This window comes from Callospermophilus lateralis, chromosome 13 (assembly GCF_048772815.1).
Source record: "Callospermophilus lateralis isolate mCalLat2 chromosome 13, mCalLat2.hap1, whole genome shotgun sequence".
NCBI lineage: Eukaryota > Metazoa > Chordata > Mammalia > Rodentia > Sciuridae > Callospermophilus > Callospermophilus lateralis.
The window spans coordinates 38110562-38136445 of NC_135317.1; the positions used below are offsets into that span (position 1 = coordinate 38110562).

The 25884-nt window shown below is 36.8% G+C and overlaps 1 protein-coding gene across 1 annotated transcript in view; it reads left to right on the forward strand.

Annotated features, from left to right (window-relative positions):
- The window catches only part of St8sia6 (ST8 alpha-N-acetyl-neuraminide alpha-2,8-sialyltransferase 6), a 116810-nt gene that overhangs the window by 61662 nt on the left and 29264 nt on the right, over positions 1 to 25884 (forward strand). Inside the window, exons 4-5 of the mRNA XM_076872893.1 lie at positions 2526 to 2615; positions 22521 to 22607. Of these exons, the coding sequence (XP_076729008.1) occupies positions 2526 to 2615; positions 22521 to 22607 (177 nt within the window). The remainder of the gene's footprint in view (positions 1 to 2525; positions 2616 to 22520; positions 22608 to 25884) is intronic.

Consider the following 25884-nt stretch of genomic DNA (forward strand, 5'->3'; position numbering starts at 1 on the left):
TAACTGTCCTTGTAAATCTCCATGCCCCTGTAAAGTTTTCCATGCCCTAACTGCATCTGCAGCAATTTGTGCGTATACACCAGGATCATATTCAATTTGTTGCCGTTGACCCTCATAAGGTCCCTTTCCTAACAACATCTCCAGATTTCTTTGAGGGTAACCGGCTGCTGTATTTCGCCTAGCTGTCTCCATGCAGAATTCCTCATTGGCAACCTTCCATAACAAATATTGTCCTCCATTTAGCACAGATCGACACATGTTAGCCCAATCTGCTGGTGTCATGTCTAAGTTGGTAATAGATTCGACCATGCTTATGGTGAAGGGTGCTTGCGGGCCATAGGTTGTTACAGCCTCCTTTAATTGCTTTACTGTTTTGAAATCTAAAGCACGGTGGATTCGTTGCCCTCCTGCCTGCTCAAGTACAGGGCATGCTAGTCTTTGGGATCTTGCCTTAGGATTTTGTGCATCAACTACGGGAGTTGAGGGCCGCTCAGCTGTTACGCCCTCTGGTGATAGAACGGAGTTAGTAGCAGCCTCCTGTTGTAACTCCCCACTTGATGGTCGTTTTTCCTCTAAGCTTTCTTTCTTCAAATTTTCTTCTGTCTGACTAGCTGGAGAGACCTTCTCTTTTGCTTGACCTGACATGTTTTCTACCACAGTTTGGACCTCTAATAATTTACTTAACAGTTTTTCGGTTTGTTTTTTACTAGTTTCTAATCTACTATAAAGGTAACACAACCCAGTAAGGTAGCATAAAACGAAACCGAAACAGAATGAAACAAAAACGGAGCAAAGAATAGTTGTATCAATTTTCTCTTTCTCTGGGCCAAACAACTTCAAGCCTTGAGCCAACCATTTTTCCCAGTTTGCCTGAGAAAGTTCTAGGGATAGGCAGCTTGAAACAAAAACAAAATAAATCAAAAGAAGAACACATTGTTTTTTGAAATGGTCACCCATTCTGTCGCCTTCCCTCAGGGGCGAGCAATTTTACTCACCTCCAAGCTTCAGGCGCTCCCCGTACAGGGCCACCAGTTGCCGCAGTCTCTGGCTGGGCACAAGATCACGAGCCACTCAAACAGGAACAAACTTTATTTGAAAGAACCGCCAATAACACGTCCGTGCCCCGGGAAGCTTCCCGATCCACCCACGCGGCGTTCTGCCGGTTCCTTCCCGGAACTCTAGCGCAAGCGCCTCCCCGGAATTCCCTCCTACTGCACTTTCCCAACCAATGGGAACTCTCCAGGAGTCCCGCAGCAGGAGTCCGGTATCCATATGAATGTAATTTTTAACATAATCATATCATCTCAATGGCTAGCTGGCATCACCTTTCAATCAAAAATGCCATGCATCATATTAATTGGCTGTGGCTCCCAGCAATATAGCAAGAGTGAAATAATTTGAGTCCATGTGTTAGAGCCAATAGAACACATATAGCTATATAGAATGATTTATGATGAAGAATTCGCTCTGATTATGGAGACAAAGAAGTTCCATGATGAGCTGTATGCAAGTCAGAGACCCTGGAAGGCTGATGGTGTAGTTCAGGCCAAATACCTGTGAACAAAGGGGGCCATTGGTGGAAATTCCATTCTGGCTCCAAAGACCCAAGAATCATCTGGCATAAGTCCCAGTCTAGATCTCACAGCCTGAGAACCAGAATCACTGATATTGGAGGACAAGAGAAGTTGTATGTCCCAACTCCAGAAAAGAGAGTGAATTTATCCTTCCTTCTCTCTTGTTCTATCTGGCCCTCAATGGACTCGGGTGATGCCCACCTGCATTGGTGAAGGTGATACTGTATTTTCTGAGCTCCTGCTTGTCTGAGGCACAGTATCAGGTGTTTTACAATGCTTTGTGTAGGATTGTGGCAATAACACTGTGAAGTGAGGACCATTATCTTTGCATTAGAGACGCAGAAACCTATTCATGGAGCAGTTTAATAACATGCCCATGTCCAGGCGCCTCATTGTGTCCAAGGCTCCAAAACCCATGTCCTTAGTCTGCTTTTGGTTTTATTCTGCCTTAATTTTCCAAGTTCATAAAGCAAGAGCACCAGGCCCTTATATCACAGCTACAAGGCCAGCTTTACCCATGTTCTTTAGTCAAGAGCTATTAATCTCTTGGATCTGCATGCTTCCTACCTGAGACAACATCTTTTTAAAATAAACACTATTTACATAGGTGGTAATTAAAACTGTTCAGTAGTACCCTGTTCATTATAAATATTATCCTTAAAATATGAAAACCTGGAAATATGACATCTTCAACAAAGTTTTTTTTTAACTTTTTTTTTTTTTGCAACTTTACTTCATAGTGTAAACTGATTTTGTCTTTTTTTTTTTTTTAATTTAGACTCCTCAGAGGTGAAAATATCAATTTCCTTCTCCCTGGAGACATCCAATAATAGAATGAAAGTCAGACTTCATTTAGATGCCCTTTATCAATTAAATCTGATTTTGATTAACAATATCTTATACACTTTCATTTTAAATCAATCTTTTCTTTTAATCTCTTTCTTGAAACAGCACATATCTGGATGAGAAGTCACTCCAACTGACAGAGAAATGCAAAAATCTGCAATCTGACCTCAATTCTTTATTTAACAGAACGAAAAGGTAAGTTCCACTCTTCACATGTTTAATTTAATTTTAAATATGCATCCCCAAACATTTCTGAAATCATTTAGAAAATAAGACTCTGTTCATGTTCAGGCTTGACATTGGACTCTGAGTAGCTCCCGTTGGTGACAAGGATGGACCAGGGACCAAATGGGTCACACTCTGGAGATGGACCTCAACTTATCTGTCCCTAAATCTGCACTTATTAAGAAATACTGTGTAGTTATTTTAAAGGCCATCAATCCTTTTGAAAATATGATATGCATCCTGGACACTATCCTAGAAAAATGCCTCCCTGTATGAATTTCGGTTATAATTTCAGGTTAGTGGTACATCCCCATTCCCAGCCGCAGCCCTCTCTGACTTCCCTGCTTTGGTTTACAATCTGCATGAGAGAGCCCACTATATCCTCTTCAACCTGAGGGCAAGTGAATCCAGCTCCTTGCTTCACACATAGCGGGAGCCACTGTTGGCTTGAGATTCCGATGAGTTTTGATGGTACCTGGAAAGAGCAGAGTCTAACAATGTTGGACAAAGGATGTGCATTTGGTGCTGGGCGTGTGGCTATGCCTTTAATTTGCCAGTAAATGGATGAAAAAAGTAATTTGAGATTCATTTTGCTGTGTACTTGTTTGACAAATTTAGAAGATTGTTTAGCTAAGAGGTATAGTTGATTTCATCATCCAGGGGTCCTTCCTCCTCCATATTTCTCTCTCTCTCTTACACACACACACACACACACACACACACACACACACACGCACACACATACACACACACACTTCCTTTTCTAATATACAAAATAGTGCTTTAGTGCTTGTGGGAGGAAGGAGTTGAAGCAGCCCCCAGTAATCTGTTCACTTCCTTCCCTGGGGATACGGGAGGCTGATACCAGAGGAAATGAAACCAAAGTAAGTAACCTCATCTAACCTGCTTTCAACTGAAATTCTAGGAAAATAGATCTAGAACATTTGCTTGAAGGAAGATGCCTTATTCTTCAACTGTCCTTAGAGGCTGATCTTTGGCTAAGGTAGCATTTATGGTAAATGGAACCCGTGACCCAGGAGGCAGGTGCCCCTGGAGAAGGGCACATGGGCTATGAAACTCCTTGGGTACAAGCAACAAATGTTTCATAATTTAAATTCTGCTGTGTGCAGAATCCCCTGAACCTCACTCAGAGATACCACCTGCTGTTCTAGGTCAGGCCCAGTGTGGGCAGACAGGACAGGAATGGCCAGCCTTGATGTCCCAGGCCTCTCTGTCGGAACCTCTTGACTACCCAGACTCTTGAATTTATTATAATGCTTCATGCTGGATTTGAGCTCTGAGTTGAATTAGTGCAGTTCAACAACGCAGGCCTGTAAATTGGCTCCATTTATGATGGAAGGAGAGACCTATTAGCATTTTTGTATGAGCTCTAATCTTGATAAAAGATCCCATTGTGATGAGTCCCCTCTGTTTACCCCACCCATGCCCTACCCCCCTTCCCTGTGGGATAGTCTTTGTCTTTGCCCAGAAACGTTGGCCTCTGTGGACTTCATCAGTATGCTCTGGGCTCTTTTTTTAAAATATTTTTTTTAGTTGTCAATGGGTCTTTATTTTATTTATTTATATTGGGTGCTGAGAATTGAACCCAGTGCCTCACTCATGCTAGGTGAGCCCTCTGCCTCTGAGCCATAACCCCAGCCCCACTCTGGGCTCTTTTGACATTGTTTTATCTTTGGATTTGACCAAGTTGGTGCATGAGAAAGAGATTAGAGAGAGACAAGAAGGTAAAACAGCTCTCTCCTGGTGTCATCGTTGCGGGTTAATGATATCCTCAATGAAGTTACGGGAAAAAAGGCCATGACTTTTATTCAATCTCTTTTTCCCTCTCCTGTTCTTTTATTGCCCCTTACTTTCATTCTCTTTTTTTCTCTCTCTCCAACTTAGGGATTAGTTATTAATAGTCCTTCATTCTGCCCAAACCTTTGGGAATAGTCCCTCATTAAGGCCTTCTTAAATTCTACAGTTTGAAGGGCATTAGTGCCTTTTGACAAATGAATGGATAAAGAAAACATGGTACATATACACAGCAGAATATTACTCAGCCCCAAAGAAGAATGAAATCATGGCATTTGCTAGTAAATGGATGAAACGGTAGACTATCATGCTAAGTGAAATAAGCCAACCCCCCAAACCAAAGGCTGAAGGGAGGGTAGGGAGGAGAAAAAGAAAAGGTCATTGGATTAGACAAATGGGAATGAAGGGAAGGGAATGAGAATGGAAATAGGAAAGACATAAAATGATTCAGACATAACTTTCCTATGTTCATACACGAACACACAACCAGTGTAACTCCAAATCATGTGTAACTACAAGAATGGGATCCTAATTGAAATGGATTGTACTCCATGTAAATATAATCTGTCAAAACACACTCTACTGTCTTGTAAATCTAAAATAAACAAATAAAAAAATTCCACGGTTTGAGCTGGCGGTGGTTCCCGCCTGGACCCCAAGTTGCTATAGATTGTCTGGAGCTCATGCTACATGATGGTGCTTTACGTCTGTTTTGATTGTATTGGACCTGTTGTTTGTTTGGGTATGTGGGTGTTACAAGACCCAGTCAAACTTTCCCTGAGTGACTCTTTTCCCAAATATCTTGCACTACCTTTCACCCATCAGATGTGAAGGAGGCTTGAAAAGTACAACTGGGAACAGTAGGGGTTTGCTCCAGCATACCCTGTGGACCTCAGTCAGTGATCGCCCAGTGTGCACATCAGCCTGACACTTGCCTTTGATTCTGTGCAGTTCTTTCATTGACATGAACCAAGTTTGCTCCACAAAGTGATGATGGTCTTCAACATAAGAATGATCCATGTGTGCCCATGTGACAAAGCACTCAGTCATCCTTAGGGTGACTTCTCTTATCACGGATGGCCTCTTTTACAAGGCAGGGAATTTGACCACTCCTTTGTGTGCATCAAGAGCAGCAGCTAAAGGCAGTATGCTAATGAGAATGCCCAGGCACATGCTGTCCTGTTTGCTCTTTGAGTTTTTTCCCGTTGTTTTGTATTTGATGGGAAGACCTTTTCTCAGCTACTCTTTAGGGGGTTGCCTTTCCATTACGCACACAATTTTCAGCTAGCTCATATAATTAGCCTGCGCTGGTATTCTTTGCGGCAAAGGTCTAGAGAGAGCAGGCCTGAATTGCCCATTGTTGTGAAAGTGTTATTTTGCACACAGGAGACTAATTTTTTTCGGTTGTATCGTCTATTGTCAGGAATGGTGCGTTCTGCAACGAGCACTATTATGGACTTACAGGGGACAATTGGGAAAGCCATTCAGTGGATGGTGATAAAAAAGTAATTTCATTTTCTTAGAAATAATTATTTAGCCCTATTTTTGTCACGGTCTGGTAAAGACTTAGAATTTTCTCTTTCTTCAGCCAATTTGTCCCTTTCAGGTTGCTAAAATAGAATTTAGAAAGACAGTTATAGTGGGAGGGAAATGGGTTTTTTTTTTTTCTTTCCTCTGCTAATCTTGGTGCATTTTTGAATAAAAGAAAATTAAGCTTCTGCCATTAGGACATCCAGTGTGATATGATGTTATGGATTGTGATTATTTATTCTCTTTTTAGGATAGTGAGCTCCAAGAAGATAGAACACTATCTGTTTACAGTTCATCCCTGGTGCTCATCACGGGCCTGAACACCAATTAGTTGCTTAGGAAACGTGTTGAATAAACAAAGGAATGAATCAATTTCTCAGGTCATCAAAACATTTTCTGTGCCATCTCTAACTTCTAGGTATTAAAAACTACATATAAATCCACAAACTTCAACTCCTTTTGGAAATCAGTTTTACCTTCTTTGATTTCTTCTCTTACTTCGTTTCTGTTTTCTGATTTTTTTTTTTTAATCTCGTCCTTTTCCCCTGAAAGCTGGATATTTCTATGGGTTTTATCATTGCAATTCTTTTCTCTAGGTTATCTGCCAGATGAAAGATTACACAGTATTAAGAGTGCTATATAGCCATCTAATCATTGCTAGTTTGCTCATTTTTCAGTATGGCAAACTTATTGTTTGCAATTTTTACTGCTTACGACTTTTTTTTTTTAAATGGCTTTATGGATGTCCAAGCTGTCTATCTTATTCCTTATTGCTTCAGAAAAATGAAGTGATTTTTCTAAGAGCAGATACTTCAGAGGTGCTGACCCAGGAAATGAACTTAATTCTCCTTCTTGGGTTTTTATGCCTCTCTTGCTGGGCTAATCAGCTTTCCATTACTGTAACAAATTCCTGAGATAAATCAACTTGTAAAAAAAAAAATGAGATTTATTTTGGCTCACAGTTTTGGAAGTTTCTGGCCATGATTGAACAGACACATTATGTTTAGACCTCTGGTGAGGGTACAGCATGTCACAGTGGGAGCATGTGGTGGAACAAAGCCATTCCACTCGTGACGGCAATACAGAAGAGCAGAGACCTGGTTCCCACAGTCCTCTTTTAGGGCATGTCCTCAATGACCTAAGAATTTTGCACTAGATCCCACTCCTTAAGAATTTCCCACCTCTCAACAGTGTCAAACTGGGACCAGCTCTTTAACACATGGGCCTTTGCGGGGGCAATTTAAGATCCAAACTATAGCTTTTGCTGAGCCTTCTTGGCCTTGTGGCCATCTGCCATTATTAAGAATCTGAGATCTCAAGCAAATGTACAGTTGCATGTGTTTTGATTTTACCATTTAGTCAGAGTAGGTGAACTACACTAGCAAAATCTCCCCAAAATGCAATGTCTTAACACAAATTTTTTTCTATTACCCAGGGTTCAGATCCTTCTTGATCTAGCAACTCTTCTTAGGTGGCTCTTCCCCCAAACTCTGACTTAGGTGTTCTGGCTCCTTCTGAAGCTGTTCCAGCGTAGCCATCTTCAATAGGTGGTGCCCAGGCTTGTGGCCAGAGGCAAGATAACATGAAAGCCTATCCTCCACACAGCTTGGAGGGGAATTAAATCACTAGTCACCACCCACATTCTGCAGGCTAGGTCTGGTCCATCTAGATGTTGGGCTCATGTGACTGGTTTTGGCCAGTAGCATGTGAGTGGAGTTTACATGAGGTTGGTTTGGGGGAGGGTGGTGTCTAGCTGGGCAGCTGCTTATAGAAACAAGTTTATGCAATAAAGACGGAGAACCAATTAGTGGTGGGCAGTCAGACACCTCTGCCATGTATATATTAAATAGCAGTATCATTCTGATCATCCAAAGAAGGATATACAGCAACCCGGTATATCTTCTGAACCCTTGAGCAATTTAAATAGTGTCTCTAGTGAAAAGATTCAGAGGTCTTCTCCAGAACAGAGGGTAAGCCACTTTCTGCAAAGTTGCTAAGGCATGAAAAGGCTCACTTGAATTCAGATAGCTTTTGTGGGGGTAAACCACACATACTCAGAATGAAGATTTGGAACATCGGCCTTGCCCTGCCTAGGTGTGGCTTGAACCACAGGCTCCCTGGTGAATATATAAATTTGATGAGCTGTTTTCATGCAGTTACATTTAAAATGACTGAGAACAGTAGAATTTTCTGAGAGCAATTGTTTTCATGGAGTGGCATATAGATGCTGGTGGGAAGGTGCTGTGATGTAGGGTGAAACGTGAAGTGAGTTGAAGACTGGCCCTAAATATCTTTATTCTTCATTATCCCGGAGAGAACAACATGACCCGAATTGCTGCACAGAAAGAGGAGGCGTAAATTATGGCAGATCAAACTTCAAAAAGCCTGAGTGTGAGCGTATCACTTGACAGCTTGCTAACAAAGCAAGTGTTCCTAAATTTCAAGTTGTCTGCCAGGAAGAAGGATTTTTGGTCAAAGGAAAGATCTTTGGGGGTCTAAAATGAGACATGGCTTGATTCTCTTCAGCTTTCAATGCACTGTGCCTTAATTAAGGCTTTTTAAAGTGATATATTTACATACTTTTGTCTGTCTGCTTTCCTCTGACCTTTTAACTTGTCTTTTCTGGTCAGCTTTTAAATGCTCCAAAATTTAGCAGCCCTTCCTTTTATTAGTGGAAAGAAACAGGCCAGAAAATAAGAAGTTAACACCAAATAGCCCATCGAACCAATGTGGAGAATTCTTAACATCTTAGATTTCTCTTGGTAATCAAATTAGGGCTGTGTTTGCTGATATAAAATTTTAATTTGGGAGGCACATGAGCTAGTGTGGAGACCATTATAGCAACTTCTGAAATCTTTTTGCATTTACACCAAACAAAAGTCAAGCTAAATCTGTTAAAAGGTCGTTTAGCAGTCATCTTTACCTTAAAGAGTACATGAGAACCCAAAGGAATAGTTTATTCAATTCTTGTAATCTGTATACATTTTTTGTTGTTTTTACTGTGAATGTGTATAAATTTTATATTTTCAAAGACATCTAATTGCCTTAGTTTAAAGATTATGACTTGTTCCAAGTCAGGCAACCTGAAGAGTAAAAAATGAAAATTTATTTTTTTCTTGTGTGTGTGTGTGTGTGTGTGTGTGTGTGTGTGTGTCTGTTGATATTGAAGAATAACCGGCACAATCCTAATCCAAATTCCTTAGTACTTGATCAGAGTTACTTACTATAAATTTTATAGTGCTGGAGATTGAAATAGTGTAAGATTTTATTTTAATTATTTTTTCTTGGAAATAAAATTGAATTTTCTTTTCGAAGAAAATTGAAATACCGGCTTCCTAGTTATACTCCAAAGTTGATTACCTATTTACATCAGAAGGCTTCCTCATACTTCCTTAAATAACTGGTCTTTGAAAGAAGTCTTTAATGGGAAGATCATGACAATAAAAATAACCACATTTACTTAGAGTTATTGAGAAATCATTGGAATTATTTCCTGTTTCAGAAGGTGGTACAGAGAAAAGAAAGCTGCTCTCTAACAGTTTCCAAAATCTTCAAGTACACCAGGCATGTTACAGTTATCATTTATTTACTCTTTGTGGTTAGCCAGACCTTCGAGATGGTCCCAAAGGTCATCTTTCACAGTTCTGAAGTCCCTGCTACTCTGAAGGTGGCTGTCCTGTGCAGCCAGTAGGATATTGCAGAACTAAGGACATGTGACTTTCAAGGCTAAGTCATAAAAGAATCGGGGGTTCTGATTTGCTGTCTCTAGGATTGTTTGCTTTGGTGATAGCTAGGTGCCATGACATAAAGACTTACAGTGGTCCACATGACAAGGAATTGTGATCTTCTGTCAAGGTCTACTCCATCTGGTAGTCATGAGAGTGAGCAGTGTGGTGGTGATCCTTCAGTCCCAAGCAGTATTTGACTTTGTGACCTCCTCTTTTCACAGCTCTACAGTACCAGTCACATGAGAGCTCACTGATAAGTCAATTATTTAAAAAGAGAAAGGCATTTGATTTTATATGTGAAGCTACTCAAAATGATCCGATTCCAAAATACTACACGTTTCTCAATTTTGTGGAGCTTATTTTTTTTTTAAGTTTCTATAATGTGACTGTATTTTCATAAGCATTATCTTGCATAGTGTTTATTCTAATTGCTACTTGGAAGATCATGTGGCTTCTCTTGGTAGGATCATGGCTGGTGGCTAATGGTTATCATAATTCAATATTAATATCTGAAACCTTTTGTATTCTGGTCATATACTAAATTTTAGTGTCAGAAATATATAGTAGGCACTATGGTGTCTGTGAAGGGAGAGGTGTGCTCAGTTCTTAACCAGGGGTAGGTCTCATTCACTGGGGAGCTTTTTCAAAATAGGCATGGTTGAAACTCTTACCCAAGGAACATGTTTCTATGTATCACTGCCATCAAGATAATATAACTGTGAAGCTGATTCTGTTGTGAAGTTGTATATAGTAAATCATATAGCAAACACTTAAAATAGTTAAAAATTAGTAAAGACATTAGAATGCTATGTTAGATCAGAAAAATTCACTCAGGCAAAAGAAAGTTGTAAAGGGGAAAACAGGAGTGATAAAACACATGAAACATAGCAAACAAAAAAGTAAAATATGTATGAATCTAACTACATCATTAAGAACACTCATATGTGGAAGCTAGAAAGGAAAAAGGAAAAGAAAGATGGGGGTGGATCCCATGGAAATCAAAGGGAGATCAGTAGAGGAAGGGTGAGGTGAGAGGAGGGAGGGAGAGAGAAGATGGGAAGTGTTGTAGGCAAAATGATATTGTTGTATTGTGTTGTATTGTGTGCATGCACGAATATGTGACAACAGATCCCATCATTACACACAACTATAGTGCACCAATTTGAAAAATGTGGAAAAAGAAAACAGAAATAACAATACTAAATTTGAATGGATTAAATAACCAATCAAAATATTGGGATTGCCAGACTGGATTAAAAGACAAGGATTTAACATTATACTGTCTACAGAAGACACACGTAATATTATAAAATGCAATAGATTGAAGGAAAAAGGATAGAAGAAGATATAACATGTGGATAGCAACCTCACGGAAGCTGGAGTGGCCATACCAACATTAGATAAAATAGACTTTTAAAACAAAAATATGTTTAGAGATAAAGGGAGATTTTTAAAATGTCCGAAGAATCCATCTATCAGAAACACTTCTTGATTACAAATAAAATGCACCTAGTGACACAGCTTTAAAATACATGCAGCCAAAACTGGCATAAATAAATCTGTGCTTAATTAGCACCTCTTAACCCTGGCCACCCTGCCTAAATTGCAATGCTGTTCCACATCCTTTTTCCCCCATTGCCTTGCTCGATTTTCCTCATATTATTTAGCACATAGAAATATCTATTACTTCAACCTACTATTAATTTATATATTGCCTTCATTTACCTCCTCATCACCTACTACAATATCAACTTTATGAGAGAATGGATTTCTTTTTTTTTTTTTTTGGTAATAGGAATTGAACTCAAGGACACTCAAACACTGAGCCACATCTCCAGCCCTATTTTTAAATTTTATTTAGAGATAGGGGCCTCACTGAATTGCTTAGAGCCTTGCTAAGTTGTTGAGGCTGGCTTTGAACTCTAGATCCTCCCGTGCCACTGGGTTTACAGGCATGCACCACCACACCCAGTGAGAGAATGGATTTTTACATTTAGTGAACCATATTATTGGTGCCCATAAAAGTATTGCATATCTAGGCAGATGTTTAATAAATATTATTCAATAAATTCATGAAAATAAAAGAATAAGTGTTTTAGGTGTATGTAATAAATATACAGGTGATGCTAAGAAAGAGTGGAAGAAAGAGTGAACTCTGTCTCTGTGAGAAGAATTTGAGTGGCAACGGGCTAAGAGCCATCTATATATGGCTTCAAAATAGGGTCTGAGGATGTACTAGAGTGGCAGAGTACTTGCCTAGCATATTCAAGGCCCTATGGTTGATCTCTAGCATTGCAAGAATCAATCAATCTATCTATCTCACCAGCCATTTTATTCATGCTATCTCTCACTATTGTGATTTACTCTAACTATATAAAATTTAAGTGATGGATGGAGTAATATTAACTTTATTGGTTCTCTTGATTGTTTGCAATATATAAAATATTTGTAAAAATTGACTAATAAGATCACTATGTTGTTACTTTCCTCTCCAAATATTCTCCTATATGCCTGGAGATTTTTTTTTCTATAAATTTGAAAAGTAGGTCATCATTTTTTCATCTTCAAAAATCTAATCCTAGTCATATTACAAGAAGAAATATGAAAATCTTAAATAACAGGTTCATTCTTTGTTTATTCATTCTTTGTGGCCCCACAATATGTTTGCATGTTGCAGATGTTTGTGGAGAAGGAACTCACAGACACTGAAAATTATATTTTGTATTTTGCTGGGAGGTACTGCTTGTATCCAACTAGTCCATTGAAGTAAAGTTCAATTACCCCAAAATAAAACCAAGAAATAGCACCACCAATAGATTTCCATTTGTCATATATAAATTCTTTGCTGCCCCTCCAGACGCCCTCTTGCTCTACTTTTTTCCCTCTTGCTCCTGGGGTTGATTTCTTTGGACTAATTACTCTCTTGCTCTTTGGCTTCTGGTTAAGGTCAGCCTGTGGGAATCATTGGTCGGAGAGTAGAAGGTGGGAGGAGTTTGAAGTATCTGTCCCCCGGGATCATTCTGTGGACTGCAGTTAGGGCTGACTGCATCTTCTATCATATCCCCTAGTCTCTCTCCATTGAGGGAGGTGGGCGTGACACCCTCTCCCACTCCATCTTGTCACTAGCTCCACATAATGTACTTCCCCAATTTGTATAGCCTTTCCTACACCACTCCTGTCCTTTTTTGTAAAAAGATACACTATTTATTCCCTGTTGGTTGGATAAGGTTAGTCACTGCCTGCAGCATTTCTTAGCATGTGTCTTATATAATCAATACCAATACCCCCGAATTTAATTTTATAGAACAGAGAAAATTTTCTTATTTATTTATTTTGGTAAATCAATGCTTGACTTTTTGAATAATGCAGTATGGCCCATTAGAGATTTCACTGGGGTTGTGAAGAAGCACATTGGTATTCTGCATTGTAATAATTAACTTTGAAGGGATATCATAAAGTTATGAAGAGGATAAAAGTTTGTGATCCCTTTCTCCCAAGTCCATTGACAATACCCGCAGCATTCTGATCACAAGTTACCATCATGCAGAGTTGAAAACTTATATATATCGAAATCATCTACCATGAAGGGATGAGATGTCAGCGTGATGGCTAGACTCCCCCCAGGTCGCTTTGCTTAGCTTTTGTACACTCGTCAGCCCTTCCTTTAAAAAATGTCACCCAGTGGAAATGATAGATGGTCATATTGATTGAAAATCTTGTAGCATTATATTCATTTGCAGAATTTGTTCTCATGTGGAGCTGGGCTCTTCAAGAGGTGTGGTAGCAGCTGCAAAAGATTTTTTGATCTACACAGAGGATCATGCAGAATCCTGCTGGCTTTGTATTCCTGGGTTGTCCCCACTTATTTCAATGGGCAGAAGAGGTTGGCTTACACCACGAAGAGATGTTATAGGAAACCAAATCAGCTGTTTGAATGGGAATAATAAATGAAAGTCCCCAAGATAACATCCAGGCACATAATAACTACCCAATAAATATTTAATGCTTCAATTAATTAACTATATATTAGAGTATTTAAAAAGCCCTATTTATATCTGTATTGAGATAAAATTAGTCACATATGTGAGTCTTTATCTTAAAAGAGACATTTCTGGAAAAATATGTAAACATTTACTCTGATATTTATTTAGTGTAATTTAGAATGTTATTCATAATTTGAGTCTCATTTTGAGTATTATTAATAATGATTTAAATAGGCATTATTTATTCTTTAGAAAATAACTTGCTGCATTATTTAGTGTGATTTATTGTGCATCTTGGGACCAGAAAATTTTTCTGATGGGATTAATTTTCAGTTTCATTATGAAAATAGATGAGATGCAGCATGATATATTGGAGAGAGCCAGGCTCTGAATCAGAAGACATGAGTTTAATTCTTAGCTCATCTACTTACAGTGTAATATTGAGCAAGCTGTTTACCTTCCCAGAACTTTTAGTTTGTCATCCACAAAAATGGAAGTAATATCCTAAATGGACCTTCGTTTTAAGATTTTTAGGGTGGGGTCTGTGCTTTGTAAATTAAAAACCCACAGTAAATGTGCAGATAGTGAGCTGTGATTAGGAGTATTTTACTTAACAGGAGTCTTTTGATGAGACACATTTATCCCACTAATTGACCCACACTTGTAGCATACAGGTAGCTTTTCCTCCCATATGATTTTCTAATACATCCATGCTCCCTGCTTATAATCATGATGGTACTGTGGCAATCGTAGTTTTCTAAAACAGGTGATTTATTTTTCAGTAGAAAAGAATAAGGATTTAGAAAAAGAAAACTCCCTTTGCTAGTCCACATTCTTTCCTTTTATTTTATCAGGGGATAATGCTTCATTAGTAGACTGAACGTCCAAAGAGTTTTTGAGCCAGGTGTGGTACTGCGCACCTGTATCTCCAGCAGCTGGGGAGGCTGAGGCAGGAGGATCGCCAAGTTCAAGGTCAGCCTCAGCAAATTAGTGAGACATTATCTCAAAATAAAAAATAAAAAAGGGTGGAGATGTGGCTCAGTGGTTGAGTGCCCTGGATTCAAACCTCAGTACCCTCCTCAAAAAAGGAAAGAAAAAAAAAGAAGTCTTTGAATATAGCAATCCCAGAGACTAAGTAGTTTGACTATTGTCTTCCAATTGTAAATTGGCCAGAAATATTTTTTTCCTTCTAATAATTGTGTCTGCTATAATGTGTTCACTTGGTTTTAAATATCAGTGGCTAAAGGTCAAGAGCCATTTTCTGCAGCTACTTCACCAGTAAAATTAGATACATTGTGATTGACATCTTTCAATATTGAGTTAAATTGGAGCCAACTACAATTTACTGAGGAATGTATGCCACTAAAACAAATTGCTTTAAAGACTATGCATACTTCACAATGCACCTTTACTCTAATTGGAAAAGGATGGCAATTTTACTGTTCTAGACTAACTGGGTATTCAGGCAAGAATGATTTCAAAATGGCATAAACTCTGCTTTTCATATAAGCCAAATTATAAAAACTCAAGAGCATTTGCATAAAATCTTGGTGGAAATAAAATCATGTCTAATTTCCCAAGGTAACAGTTGTCAGCCATCTTGGCCAATTTCAAGTTACCAGTGGTTTAATTGCTTACAATATTCCCGAAAATTAACAGTCAACTCCCACAAGCTCATATGAACCAGCTCCAGCACACCAAGGAGAGACCCCAGAAAAAGGGAGGAAAGGCTGCCCCTCCCCCATCTCAACAAAGAGGATTGAGAAAGCGGATTATGCTCAAGTCCAAGAGTCAGCCAAAGAGATCGGGATGAATTGTTTTCTCTCTTTCAAGTTGCAGAGGTTTTTATGTTGCTACTACATAGCAAGATAAACCCTTTCTCTATTTCTAGGTTACTACTGCAGGGGCTCAAAGAGGAAGATGAGTGTGGTCAATTTAAGGGTTACTTGTGAGAAAATTGGTAGAAGTAACCGAAGATACACATATGCACACCCTCTTTAGTGCCAAGAAATTAGGAAATTAGGAAGAATTAGTTGGATTATTGGACTGACACAGACACTAACTAGCTATTAAGCCATAATGTGAGAATTCTCAGGCAATACACAAAGGACGGCTAGGTGTTAATGCAGGGTGATTGGTAAATAGGACAAGTCAGTGGAAGTCAGCGATAGGGAAAGTTAATCAGTAGAAGCCATAATCCATGGAACAAGGAATGTTGCTTTGAGCTTGTTCAGAGGTTGATGGTCTCATTACATTTTCTATTTTTATTTAAACATGCCTTTCTTAGGTTAACAAAAATAATCAACATGTCTTAGGATTGTGCTGGACTAGAAATGGTGTCTTTCAAGTCCTGAGCAGAAGGGGACAGAATGGGAAAATCAACATGTAAACTCACAATTAAATTCAATATGAGAAAGACTGTTGTAGAAGTACTGGTCATGGGGCTATGAGAGCTCACAGGAAATAGCAACTGTGTTATCCAGGGAACTGCAGTTTAAATATACTCTAGATTCATAGTTACTAGAATTTTAAATTTTAGAATGGTTGAGCAGACAGAGGTTATCATCTTAGTTAAATATACAGTTTGATGAGTCTTGACATATATATGCACCATTGCTACAGTTAAACTAATGAACGTGTCTATCACCCATAAAAGTTTTCTGGTGTTCTTTTGTAATCCATTTCTCTCCTCCACTGCCTCCCCCCTCCACATGCAAGCCCCACACCCAGTAGCCCCTTCTTTGCTTTGTTACTCTGGACTAGTTTTCATTTTCTAGTTGCAATCTGCATTGTGTGTTCTTTTTTCGGTCTTTTTTCATTCAGCATAATTATTTTGAGATCAATCTATGTCTTTGCAGGTATCAGTCGTTCAATAGCACCATTATTTCATTGCTATATAGACACCATGGTTTGCTGATCCATTCACTTCCTTATGGACATTTGTATTGTTTTCAGTTTGGGGCTGTTAAAAATGAAGCTGTTTTCAATATTAGTGTTGAAGTCTTTGTGTTGGCATATGTTTTCATTTCTCCTGGGTATTAAATAACCTAGGAGTAGAACAGCTGGGCTATAGGTATCTACAGAAGGTTTGTGTTTAACTTTTGAAGGAACTTCCAGACAACTTTCTAAACTAATTGTATATTTTGCATTCTCATCAGAAGTATATGAGAGTCCTAGATGCCCTATTCTATTCCTATGGCAAATGATGTGATCCCTTGTTTTCTATTGTAGCCGTTCTAGTGGATGTGTCCTTGTATCATGATTTTAATTTACATTTCCCTAGTAACTAATGTGGTTGAGCATCTTTTCATATGTTTGCCACCCATCGTATTTGGTTAGATGTCAATTCAAATATTTCTCATGATTTTTAATTGGGTTGTTTGCTTTAACGACTAATTTTAGGTTTTACTATAGCACTATAATAATAGTGTAAGAGTTCTTTATATATTCTTAGTACAAGTTCCTCATCACGTATGTGTTGTGCAAATATTTTCTTTCTTTTGGAGACATCTATTTTCATTTTCTTTTTTGTTGAAATTTTTTAGACATTGATGGATCTTTATTTTATTCATTTACTTATATGTGGTGTTGAGAATTGAACCCAGTGCCTCACACATGCTAGGCAAGTGCTCTACCACTGAGCCATGATCCCAGCCCCTATTTTCATTTTCTTTACAGTGTTTTTAAATTAATCTCTTAATCTTGATGTTTAATTTATAAATTTATTATTTTATAAGAATTTATTTTATAAATTTCTTATTTTATTTCTACACTATGTACACAATACATATAAAACCCAATGTCAATATGTATTTTTATTGTTTTCTTCTAGAGGTTTTCTAGCTATAACTCTTAACTTAGGCTAGTGATCCACTTAAGGTTAATATTAGCAAGTAGGGTGAGGTCAGAGTTGAGGGTTTACTGTTGTTTTTCATATAATTATCCAGTTTCCCCAGCAATGCTAGTTAAAAAGATTGTTTTTCTCACTGAGTTACGTTGTTCAACAGCTTTATTTATAGATTTCTATTCTTTTGATAATTGATTTTAAGACACTGTTATTATAGTGTTACAGTAAAACCTAAAATTAGGTAGTATAACTCTTCCAACTTTGTTGTTGATTTTCTGTCACTATTCGTAAGCATTTCAATTTCCATATGAATTTCAGAATCAACTTCTTAATATCTACAAAAAGTACTTCTGGAATTTTTATTCAAATTGCACCAAATCTATAGATATATTTTTGGGAAATTGATAATCTCAAGTCTTCTGATTAGTGAACATGAGATATGGCTTCACTAATTTAATTTTTTGATTTCTCTTATCAATATTTTATACTTTTCAGTATATAGGCCATGTACATTTTGGTCGATGTATTTTATATTTTAATGTTATAAATGAAAATGTTAATTACTTCTTGCTAGTGTACAAAAATATAATTGCCTTAGTACATTGACTTTCTATTCTGCAAATTTGCTGAATTATTATTAGTTCCTATAGCTTTTTTTTTTGTAGATTCTTCAGATAATCATGTCATCTCTGAATAAACACAACTGGCTTCTTGCTTTTTGGTGTGGATAGATATATTTCTTTTTCTTGTCTTATTGCCTTGGTTGGATTTCCAGTACAATGTAGAATTGAGATGATGAGAGTGGACATCCTTCGGTGTTCCTTATCTTAAAGAGAAAACAGTATGACTTTTACCATGAAGCGTGTTTTTAGCTGTAGGTTCTTCTGTAGAATGTCCTTCGTTAAGTTGTGAAAAATCCTTTCTAGGTTGAATTTTCTAGGAGTTTTTGGCATGTTTCTTGTTGCATTGGGTCATTTTTCTTTGTATGGTAATATAACATTTTATCAATTGCATCGATACTCTAATATGTCAATTAAAATATCAACATTCTAATAATATTGTACTTCTAACCAGTTTTCATATTATTGGATTCAATTCAACAACATTTTGCTGGGAATTTTTGCATCTATGTTTGTAAGGAATATTTGTCTATAGTTTTTCTTCCCTTTAATGTCTTTTTTTCTTCTTCTGGGTTTAGTATCAGGATAGCACTGTTTTCATAGAGTGAGTTGAGAAGTTCCCTCAGCCTGTCAAATTTCTAGAAGAGTTTGTGTAGACTTGGTATAAATATTCCTTAAATGTTTCATAAAATTCTCCAGTGAAGTCATTTGGGCATGGTGCTTCCTTTGTGAGAAGAATTTTAATTACAATTTTATAGTAGTTATGGGTCTCTTCATATATTCATTTCACCAATATATGTGAGTGAGCTTTGATAGTTTTCTTCTTTCAATATGTTGACTGCATTTAAGTCAATGACATTTTTTGACATAAAGTTATTATACCATTATTATGTATATAGGACTGTTACACTGCATCCTCTTTCATTTCTGACATTGGCCATTTGTATCTTTTATTTTTTCTTGATCAATGTAGCAGTAGATTTATCAATTTTATTGGTATTTTCAATGAACCAGCTATTAATTTAATTGATTCTTAATTATTTTATTGATTTCTGATCTTGTCCTATTTTCTCATGGTAATATTTCTTGCTCAGGAATATTATTTTCAATGGCAATATTCCTTGATCAAAATCTACTATGAATATAGCCATTCCAATTTTGTTTAATTAATTCTTCTATAGGTCATTCTTTCCCATATTTTTACTTCTAACTTATTTATTTATATGAAGCCAGTTTCTTTTAGACAACATACAATGGTAGCTTAAAAATTTTCAGTCTAATATCTCTGTCTTTTTAATTGGTATGTGTATATCATTTACATTTGATGTGGTTATTCATATGGTTGGGTTTAAATCTACCATTTGATATTTGTTTTCTGTTTGCCTATTATTCCTTTCCTGTCTCTTTTTCTGCTTTCCTTTGGATAGAGTATTTTTATTATTACATTTTTATGGATTTAATTTTAGTTTTAGTTTTTTCTTCTGATTATTTTAGATAAAATATATATCATTTTCTTCTTCCAATCGGCTTTCAAGTGATTTATACTCCCTCTATTCCTTCTCATCTTCTGTCTTCTGACCTCTGTTCTAGACATCATGTATTTTTACATATACTATAACCCCCAATTTGTTGTTGTTATTTTTTCTTTAAACTGTCAATTATCTGTTTTGGGAGGGTACCAGGGATTCAATCCAGGGGCAGCCCTTTTTTGTATTTTATTTAGAAACAGAGTCTCATTGAGTTGCTTAATACCTTGCTGTTGCTGAGGCTGGCTTTGAACTCAGGATCCTCCTGCTTCAGCCTTCTCTGGAGCGGCTGGGATTACAGGTGTCAATTACCTTTTAAAGAGCCTTGGAAAAAGAAGCAAAAGTTTCTAATGTATGTTTCCATAATTTATTCTCAGTGCTCTTCATTACTCTTTGTTTAGCCAGATACCAATCTGGTTTTATTTCTCTGTATGTCTAAAGAACTCCTTTTAACACTGCTTATACTACAGATCTGCTGGTTGTGAATTATTTTGACTTTTGTATATCTGACAAAGCCTTTATTTTACCTTGATTTTTTTTAAAAAATCATTTTAGTTATAGATGAACATAATCTTTATTTATTTATTTTTATGTGGGGCTTTATTTTTTGTATGGATCGAACCCAGTGCCTCAATGTGAGGGACAAGGGCTCTACCACTGAGCTACAGCCCCAAGAGATTTCCTGAATAGAGAATTCTAGAATGATAGTTTCCCCCAAATCCCAGTCTGAAATGCTATTTTTCTACTGCCTTCTAGTTTGCATTGTTTCCAACAAGATGTCCATTGTTATTCTTTGCTTCTTTATACTGAATATATTTTTACACTAATTACTTTTAAGATCTTTATCACTGGCTTGGAGAATTTTATTATTCTTTGTTTTACTGTTGTTGTTTGTATTTATTGTTCTTTGGGTGTGTTGGGCTTCTTAGATGTCTGAATTTATAGTTTTCATTGAATTTTGGGGAAAAATTTCCACCATAATTTTTAAAAATATTTTCTTTGTCTTCTCTCTTTTTCTAGGATTATAATTACACTTATATTAGGCCATTTCAAATTGTATCACAGGTGATTGACTCTCCATTTTTTATTCATTCTTTTCTGTTTTTAATTTTCATTAGTTTCTCTTATTAACTCTTCAAGTTCATTAATCTTATTGTCTTAGCCATACATTATAAGAAATTTGATTTCTTTTCATTTAATAAATTACATTTAAATAAAATTTGAAACTTTTGCACATTTATTTCCATGATAAGATGATTGCTTTCCACTTACTTTACTTTTCATGTTATGCTTTATCTTGATGACATAAAATACAATTGTAATTTTTTAAAATTTAATTAGATATTTATATTTGGTTCCTCCCTTTATACTTTCTCTTTAGTTGTGTTTTTAGTTTTTTTTTTTAGTGCAATTGTTTTTGTTTCTTTGGTCATGGACCTTTATACACATAGTGCTTTGATTGTAGACTTATCAATATTACCAAAAGATTTGAAGCTATGCCTTGGTAGTAGACAAGATTTCTCCAGGCATGGGAGAAGTCATAGTATTATGCTTTTCTGGAAGAGCCAGACTTGGGGAAACTTTGGTAGGTTGCTGAATATGTGTTTGTTTTGGGGGATTTAATAGTTGCTTGCAAAGTGTCCCTGACTATCATTCTCCATGGGGGACAGGCAATGTTCACCAGAATATATTATTCATATTGGTAGCATCATTGGAAGGACAGAAACCCAAGAGAAAGGTAAATTTCAGGGACAAAGGAGTTGCTTGGTCAACTACATTTCCTAAATATAAGAGAAATATTTAATTTTAGAAATGAACTTTGGAGAAACGCTGTTTTATTTGTGTGGGCAAGGGAGGAATTTTCCAGACAAAGCTATCTTTTCCTTCCCTACCTGCTCACCAACATATTCTCCATCTTGTCAGGCAGCCTTGATTTCTAATAGTTAACAATTAATGACTAAGAGACTAATTTAAAGAAAACTTAAGGTTTTATTCATTCACATGAGCACCCTTAAGGACTAAGCTCTATTCTGTGCTTTAGGAATTAATACTTAAGATAGAGGGAGCTCTGTTGCGAACTGAGATCCTGTCCTGTGCTTTTAAACTGTAGAACTGTGTCTATAGTTTTTGTGTGTGTGTGTTGGGGTGGGGGGAGAGTACTGGGTATTGAACTCAGTGGCACTTGACCACTGAGTCACATCCCCAGCACTGAGTTGCTTAGTGCCTTGCTTTTGCTGAGGTTGGCTTTGAATCCTCTATCCTCCTGTCTCAGCCTCCTGAGCCACTGGGATTACAGGTGTGCGCCACCACACCCAGCCTGTGTCTATAGATTTTTATAACAATATATATGTTTCCTCCCTTAGCTGATATGGTTTTTTTAATGTACTATTCAAAGTGAAAACTTAATATGGTTGTTTTGGGAAAGTTTTAGCTATATATCCCAAGGTCAATGTATCAACTTAGAATCTGAAAAACAATGATTACATATTATTGAGAAAAATCTATAAAGCATATATTTATTTGTCTATGAGTTACAGTCAAGTTGAAATGACCATAAGACGCATGTGCAAGTTGTGCTACCACAGTTTTTAAAACTAGACTTGGTTTATAAGATGTGCAATTTAAATAATCCTAAACCAACATAATAATTATTAGTAAGTTGTATGTTCCTAATGTTTCTAAATGAGTCTGGTATTTAATTATTTCTACTTTATTCCAAAAAAGACGTAGAGGAGGGCTAAAATGAGTAGATTTTATAAAAGTGTCCTCTAAGAAAGCACTATGTGAGATCTTTATTTTCTAATTATGTTGATATTTAACTTTTAGACAAAAAGAGGATGATTACCTTCAGATCATCACAGATATCCAGAACTGTCCGTGGAAACGACAAGCAGAAGAATATGAAAATTTCAGGTAAAAGATTTTTCATAAATAATATGAATAAAAAAATATTCATTTGCTTTGTAGAAAAATAGGCAACAAGTTATTAAAACAAACAGTAGAAAGGGCCACTTGGTAATCAGGAGAATCGAATTCTAAGGCCCTCTTGTGAGGCACATGGCATTTCTGTCCACACTGCTTACTTAAAAGTTTTAAATTTTGATACTGGAATTAATTCAAGAAAAAAAAAAATGCAAGTCCTAAAAAAAGTTTTCATTAATGCTTTTATTATATTTTAAATGATGATACTTCTTTGTACCCTTTTTTTTTAGTATGTGTTTATTTTATAAATAAAATATAATGGCATTAAGGAATGTTCGGCAAATGTACAGAGAAGAAAATCATCCATGATCCCTTTAATTAGAACAAAAGCTTTTTTGCTTTATGCATATTCTCCTCCAGTTTTTCATTAGCTTTTTAACACAAGTAACATTTAGGAGCATGAGTTCCTATAAGTTGTAACTTACAGAGGAACCATCAACCACAAAACTAGGTTACCAGTTTGCCATTAAAGAGCTATCATTCATGCTTGGAGAATTTGTAGTTGCACCCAGATTAAAATGCCATTTGTGAAAGCAATATGCCGTTGGAGTGCATGGATATTTATTTGTTACCCTTTCCTCCCCAAACCATACCTAGCACAGAGCTAGGTCAGTTGTCTGGGCTAGCCAGGTGTAAATTATTCTGGATTGTGTTTTGTTTTTCTGGTTCTCTTCTATGCATCCCACTCAGGTTTTGATCTGTGCTAAATTATTTTGTTATATTACAAGCCGGAGACTCATCTTTATCTTCACTTTTTCACATTTTCAAGTTTAATTTAAGCAGTAAGCCTTTAAAGTCTTATTAATGGGACTTTGCTTTCTCTTAAAATATTCTTAGGAAATATCTGCTGCCTGCCTCTCTTCTAGAAAAGGCAGCGACTCTTCTGTTTCCTTGTGCTGTAGCCCAGCCTGTCCCCCTTCAGATGAACTGCCTCTGATTCCCCTGAGAATATAAGAGGGGTGCTGGTCAGCCCCTTTTGAGTTGAAGAGTAGCTTCCTGATTGGCTTGAAGCTGAACATGGGTATCTTCCCTCCACTGTATTAGACAAATGGATGTCGTGACTTCCTGTAGGATTCCATAAGCATTTAACCTGTCACTTCAGGGTGAAAGGCTAGAACAGAGATTCCTATTAAACTCTTTCACCTCCAGGATACCTTAGGTTACACAGTCCTATTCAAGACTGGCTTCAATGTCCTGAAGAGGATCCAGATAGAAAGCTGTGCTGACAATCATAACCTGAATAATCACAGCATCAAGAGTGGCAGCAGAATCTGATTTTCAGAGACCTTTTCTCACATCTAAATGGGCAAGAAAGAAAGAGTTAAATATTGAGCTATTGAATCCCAATAATTAACTAAATAATTAACTAGAAAGCTAGATGAGTAGTGATGGCAGTAATGAAAGCAGGGGTAAAGAAGCTTCTACTTCTGGCCAGGCGCAGGGGCAGACACCTGTAATCCCAGTGGCTCAGGAGGCTGAGGCAGGAGGATTGTGAGTTCAAAGCCAGCTTCAGCAAAAGTGAGGCACTAAGCAACTCAGTGAGACCCTGTCTCTAAATAAACTACAAAATAGGGCTGGGGATGTTGCTCAGTGGTTGAATGCCCCCGAGTTGAATCTCTAGAACCAAAAAATAAATAACTAAATAAAAATAAAAAGAAGCTTCTACTTCTAGCTGTCAAGTCGGTTCAGACCAAGCCTCAGGAGGTAATGTAAACAAAACAAAGAGCAGTAGTTAGAAAACTACTGGACCAGGGGGAATTTACAGGAAGAGGGAATCCAAAGGAGCTGAGTGGCATTTGGGGCTGCTTTTTCTCAGAAGGGACTTGCTGAATGTAAAATGACGAGAGCTTGAGAAGCTGAGCAGAGCTTCCAGAAATCCCTGGAAAAGACCAGCTCTCCAAAGAACTGATGCCTGAATTCAAATCATTGCCATCCTCAGCTGGATTTAGGAGATCTGCCCTTAGCCTAGATAACAAATAGAAGCAAAAGTAAATCCTCTCTGGAAGAAGGTAATATTATTCAGAGCTTTAAATTATCTCTGCAAGTTTTCTCACACAATGTCTGGCTCAATTAAAATTAAAAAAAAATTTCCTTTTAAAGATTTAAAGGTTTCTTTTTTTCTTTTTTCCCTTCCATTTTTTTTCTTTTGAAACATAAATTGGCAGTCACTTTAAATCCAAAACTGCATGAGCATCCTTGCTGCAAATTATGATAGATAGCAGCGACGTGATTGATGGTACATTTTCTCCTTAGTACCATCTCAGTATAAAAAGCACATCAGTAACCATGACAATTACCCAATGCTCTATCCATCCCTTCAGGGACAATTTAAGTAAACATCTGGAACTATACCACTTATGGTGTGTTGTTATTCTAGAGAACAGTTACGGTGACATTTACGTATTTCCTTGAGTCTATATTACATTATAATGTTTACATTATGGACATATTTGTAAGCTGAATTGCATAAACCCTCAATCGGAATCTGTGAAATCAAATCCCAATAAACCATCCACTCTTAATTTTTGCCTAACATACTTGGCCAAATCTGAGTCTCTACCTATTTATAAAACCAGCATTGTAGAAACATCCCCTATTATTATAGATGTCAAGTAACTAAATAGTTTTCCATTTTATTTATTTATAGCATTTTATGTCAAATTGAAGGAAAGCAAAATTTTCCTTAAAAAGGTAATAATATTCTTGTATCAGCCATTCCAAAAGTTATATTAAATTCTGAAGAATATGAGTAAGAGAATATATTCTAAATCCATCTGCAACACAATTGTTGAAATTTCCTATAATTGATACCCACAGACTCTGAAAATCATGAGACTCCTATGGTCAAGGGATCTAAAAATAAGAAAGCTTGAAAGTTATTTTTCTGAAATAAGTATGCTACTTGCCAGCAAATGGGGGCAAAATTTATTCATCAAGCAAATATTTGTTGAGCGTTTTCTATATCAAGCACTCTAGACCCCTTTAGTATTGATAAAATTCTGGGTACAAATCATGGCCTCAAGAAATAGTTGTTAAATAATTGGATACATGAAAGTAAACAAGGAAAACATAAGGTTTCTTTACTGACCTCAAAGAATTTATAGTCAGTTTGGAAAACAAGAATACAAATATGTATGATTTAATGTCAAAATGAATGCTTTATGATATATTCTATGGTATATCAGTGTAAGTCTCATTTCTGGAAACA